We start from the raw sequence: 5,280 nt of genomic DNA, 5'->3' as shown, positions 1-5,280 counted from the left end.
GTTGAACTTTCTCCTCATTTGCCGCACAGACGGGTAGAGAGGGTCGACATTTAGCCGATGTGTGGCGATATCCCTTGGGATTCCCGGCATATCTGAATGGGAGAAGGCAAACAGATCAGCATTGTTAGTTAAGAATTCATGGAACTTACCTGGTTCTGAGAGCTTGTGCCCGATATAAGCTTTCTTCGTGCTGTTAGTGTTGTCCAATTGAACGGGGTCGAGGTCTTCCACAGTTGCCTTGCAGGCCTCTACGACATCCGGATCTTTGATGGCCTCTATTTGTATGTCGGGCTTGGTTCCCGACACGGCTGACTGCTATGCTTCCGCACTCGCTCCCTTTAGTTGTTGGGTATGCGCGCAATCCTGGGCGATGCGGTAGCATTCTTGGGCGGTACATTGCTCGCCCCGGATGCTGAATATTCCCCATGGGGTAGGAAATTTGATCACATGGTAGAAACTTGAAGGGAAGGCTCGCATGGCGTGTATCCATGGACGTCCTATGATAGCGTTGTAGGTTGTTTCCTGGTCCATGACGTGAAAAGTCATTTCCAGAGTGACTCCTCCAGCCAGAACGGGCAACATTATCTCTCCTGAGGTTCATTCAACTGCATTATTAAAACCCGTTAGTGTTATGCAGCGCGGTATTATCTTATCCCTGAGTCTCATCTGTGCGAGGACTCGTGGGTGGATAATACACGCACCGCTTCCGTCATCCACCATTATTCTTTTTACATCGGTATCCGCAATACGTAAAGTTATAACCAGAGCATAATAGTGAGGGAAAGACAAACCTTGGGTATCTGACTTATCGAAGATGATACTATCTTCGAGGTCATCATACCGTTCGTGAGCGACTGTTCGCCTGAGTTTGTATGTAGTGGTGAACTTCACATGGTTGATTACTGTATCATCACCGCCGCCAATGATCATTTGTATGACACGAGCCGGTGAAGGTGGTTTTGGGGGTCCTTGGGGTTGATCGCGCCCACGAGCGAAGTTAGCCCGTCCTCGATCGCTCAGCAGTTCTTTCAGGTGTCCTTGGTTCAGCATTCTTACCACTTCATGTCGCAAGCCTATGCAATCTTCGGTCTTATGTCCCCTTTCCTGATGGAACTCGCACAGAACGTTCGATCTCCGGGTGCTTGGATCCGACTTTATTTTTTGCAGCCACTGCACCTTCGTGCCGAGCTTTTTTAGTGCATACACTATTTCTAAAGGAGAAACGCAAAAGTTATGAGCAGACAATATGGGGGCATACCTCTCTCATTCTGCTATGGCACGATGCGTCGGGGCGTGACGTTTGCATGTCGTGGTAGAGGTGGAATGGATGTCCGGATGTAGGGCTGATGCCTCTCTCGATTGAAACGGGATAGTTGGTCCCTTCGACCGTCGTTACGGCGGTCTCTCCTTATTTCGGTTTGTACTGAGGTTAGCTGTTGGATCGGACCATTTAAGTCATCCTCATCTGCCCTTACTTCGGCACAATATGCGTTATGGATTTCTTTCCACGTAGTGGGAGGGTATTTCATGAGCCTTCTTAGCAGTTTTTTTGTTGCTTTCGACCCATTTGTATTTAACCCATTTTGGAAGGATGCTACCGCCATCCCCTCCGATACATTGGGTAGGCTCATTCTTACTCTGTTGAATCGGGCTAGGAAATCCTGAAGTCCCTCGCCTGTCGTCTGTCTAACGGCGAAGATGTCGTTTACCCTGGCTTCTGCTTTTTTCGCTCCCGCATGAGCGGTGACGAATTTATCTGCCATTTCTTCGAACGTTGATATCAACCGTGCCGGCAGTTGGGAATACCACGTCAGTGCTCCCCCTGTTAGGGTTTCACCGAACTTTTTCAGCAGCACCGATGACACCTGCTCTTTCGATAGGTCGTTGTCTTTCACTGCCGTGACGTAGTGGATTATGTGATCTTCTAGGTCTGTGGTACCATCGTATATTTTTAAGTATGGCGGCATTTTGAAGGTTTTTGGAATAGCATGGGGGGCTGCCGCTTCACTGTAGGGCTGCTCGATGAATCGGCCGACATCTCGTTTTGGTAGCATCTTTGGAGCGCCCGGTATTTTATCGACCCTTTCTTGGTGTTCCTTCATCTAATCACGGAGCGTTTTATTCTCATTTTCTATTTCTTCCATTTTCTTTAGGATGGCTGCAAGTGCGTCATTACCTGCATCATTGTCAGTGTGAGCATCACCTGCGCGTGGAGTTTCTAGCTCATCGGTGATAGTTGTGGTGTCAGCGCGCATTGTGCCTCCGATATCTATTTGAACAGGTTTGTCGAGTATACCGCTCAAGGTGTTTGTTAACCACTCTTCTAATAGTATTTTCACAGCCGGTGGAGCTTCTCCTGCTGCGGATGTTGAAGTTTCCCTCTCGCGCGAGACAGTCACGCCTTCGTGCGGGAGGGGGGGGTGAGATATCTCCCTCGGGTGTGGCGCCTGGCGTTGTATTTTCATTGTCTTTCCGGCCGGCTTCGTTGATAGAATCCATAAGGTTGCTAGTGACGCCTACTATCGCTTTTAATCTTGTTTCCCCCTTTCCTGTCATTGTTGATCTTTGCGAGCCAGGAAGAGGTGATTATTTCTTTCAAGGATCTAGATGAAACTAAAGTCTCAGCTAAAGAAATCCCCACAGACGGCGCCAAATTGTTTGATTCAAAAGATATTAGAATCTTATTGAACAAATCAATCAAAGAAAATGAAGGGGTAAATCTTAGCTAAGCATAATAAGCTCTAGAACAGAAGACACAAGTAATGAACACGATGGAAAGTATTTGTTGATCTTATGAAAAAGGCGTTAATTGTACAGTGAGAAAGATAATCTTCAATATAGGAGAGAGTTTACAAGTTTTGCTTTCAACTGAAAAGGCCCAAAAAACTCAAGAAGATCCCTCTACTAGGTATTTTCTCCACTGTATATAAGGGTTAACCCCTTTCTGCACCCTAGAGAACATACCCTAGGGAATATTCGTGAGAATATTCCAAAATACCCCTAATTGGGCCTACACTGCTGCAACAGCTATTCGTCCTCTATCCGCTATCTGTCGTCCCTCGTAGGACGTCCCGCTTACGAAGATCTCATCTTCCATTACCTTTGTCAAATGATTGTGGTCGTCGAAATTTGGACTCATACAGTTACGTAGAACAAAGATGATTCAATTCAAATATCGTTGAAATTTTATACTATGTGAAAATAGGAGAAAGCCAATTTTTTATTATATGTAAACAAATCCCCTGATATAAGGAAAGATTTTAGTGTAGTCAGAGTTGGATCCAAGATTTAAGCTTTATGGGTTTAACTTTTAAAGTTTTTAGCATTGAACTCATTATTTTTTTTAGATTATGAGTTCATATCTACTACTTGTTACAATTTTAGTGAGCTTTTACACATAAATTTATATATCACATCAAGAAATACTGAATTCAGATAAACCCGGTACAGTGAGGCCAGATCCGTCTCCAGGGTTGTATCCAATGAATAAGTTATGGGTTCTTTCGACTTAGACCATGTATATATGCGAAAAAATCAACTAAATATCTACAAATAATAGATTCTAAACTCAGTAAAATAAACGAAGGTGATAAAATTACTAATTTAAATCCATAAAATCCAAATACTGAATTTGTCTCTGTCTGCGACCAAGTATAATAACAAAGGGGTACAAAGGTCACTTTAGGTCACAGGTTCAAATACCAAGTGACAACTAATTAAGGTTACTAATGTTTTCATGATTGGCCATATAGAAGAGTTGATCAAGTCGAGATCACCAAAATGTGTGAGCTGCCAGCAATTTCCTGATTGAAAACCGAAAAATAAAATTAATCAAGCGTGCAGTCACTTCTGAAATACTATAGAGAGAATTTACTGAGAAAAGGGGACCATTAAGTGGGCCTGAAGCGAAGGAAGAAAAGAAATTGTAGTAAAATGATGATTTAACATAAGCAGCCATCATTATGAAGTTGGTGCCAAGTCTTCTAACCTATAACACTTGAAAGTTGGTTGATTATAACATTAGTTGAGGGTCCATTTTCCATCCTTGTTGTTTAGGTTGCAAGAAATACTTGCATCTATTGATATTCTTTTTCCTTTTCGGTTTCTCACGTAATGTTCAGTTTCCGTTTTGAGGTCCGATTAATTTAGATTCATGCGATGAATTAAGTTCCATTTTTGGGATAAAGTGTTCCTTATTAAAAATAACTCTATATTTAAGACTCGAACCTGACATATCTGATTAAAGATAAAGGAGTACCTACTTACCACTTCGCTACAACGTTTACTTGTGTATCTATTGGTATTCTGTCGTTGTACCTATGACTTTTCTCCTAACTGACAATGATGTCAGTTGTCACTCACTCCCATATTAGTCCATAGTTTAATCTATTCATATTGCATGTTAACTAATCCTTTATATAATTAAATGATGCTACTAACTAACATAAGTAGTTCTTATTCCACTTAGCTTTAAGGTTTAGATTTGGTAGCACCAGTACATATTGTGCTCTCTTGGCGTAATTATTCTTTTAGAAAAATAAGCAAAGCTAATTTAACCTTTAAACTAATCCAGGATGGTAATATTCCAACTAAGAGCAACTTATTTATTTTCATACCTTGTGCATTGCGTTTTATTATTTTAAAACAGTCCAAGGTCTTGGAAGATATTTAATTCTTCTCTTTCTACGCTTTATAATTATTAGGCAAAATACATAGTTTACCCATTCAACTTACGATCAAATCCCTGTTACACACCTGTTGATCACGAGTTTTATTTTACACACAAAACCTTTCAAAAGCGTGTCAAAAACACACATTTTTGATTACGTGTCACTCGCGTGTTTTTCACACATAAGAGGCGAGTGAACGATCAAAATTTTGTGTCTAAAGGCATTTTGACAGCACTGTCCAGCCTTTTCATTTTTCTAAATCCTTTTCTTTATTTTTTAGAATAAAAATCCACTATTCTTTTCCATCTTCTTCCATTATTGCAGCATTTCTTCTTATGCCTTCATACATACCACCAAATATATTTGCCAAGAATTAGAGGAGGACAAAAAAATCAGAGATTCAGCATCGTCGAAGTAATGCAACAGCCATATCCAATTGGGTTTTTAAAATCATTTAAGTGTGCTAGATTTAAAAGTTTATCACAGGTTTTGTGAAAGATGGGTGAAAAATTCAAAAAACATCATTGTTGAGCTATTGAAAAAGCTTGAAAATTCAATTGGATCTTGTTAATTTTGGATTTTTGAACTGAACTTGTAACTCGATTTTGAT

At 41.0% G+C, this 5,280-nt stretch overlaps 1 protein-coding gene across 1 annotated transcript; it reads right to left on the bottom strand.

Moving 5' to 3' along the window:
- Window positions 1–7: 7 nt before the first annotated feature.
- LOC109221143 lies at window positions 8–2,102 on the bottom strand (the record flags this gene model as incomplete). The annotated part of the gene is made up of 3 exons (XM_019385608.1): window positions 1,448–2,102; window positions 842–1,211; window positions 8–92 (listed from the first exon to the last, which is right to left on the bottom strand). Coding segments are annotated over exons 1-3 (1,110 nt in total), but the record flags the coding sequence as incomplete, so codon positions are not given.
- Window positions 2,103–5,280: the final 3,178 nt, after the last annotated feature.

This window comes from Nicotiana attenuata, unplaced genomic scaffold, assembly GCF_001879085.1.
Source record: "Nicotiana attenuata strain UT unplaced genomic scaffold, NIATTr2, whole genome shotgun sequence".
Classification (NCBI taxonomy): domain Eukaryota; kingdom Viridiplantae; phylum Streptophyta; class Magnoliopsida; order Solanales; family Solanaceae; genus Nicotiana; species Nicotiana attenuata.
The sequence above is the reverse complement of the archived record's forward strand: the minus strand, read 5'-3'. Positions and strand labels throughout refer to the sequence as shown.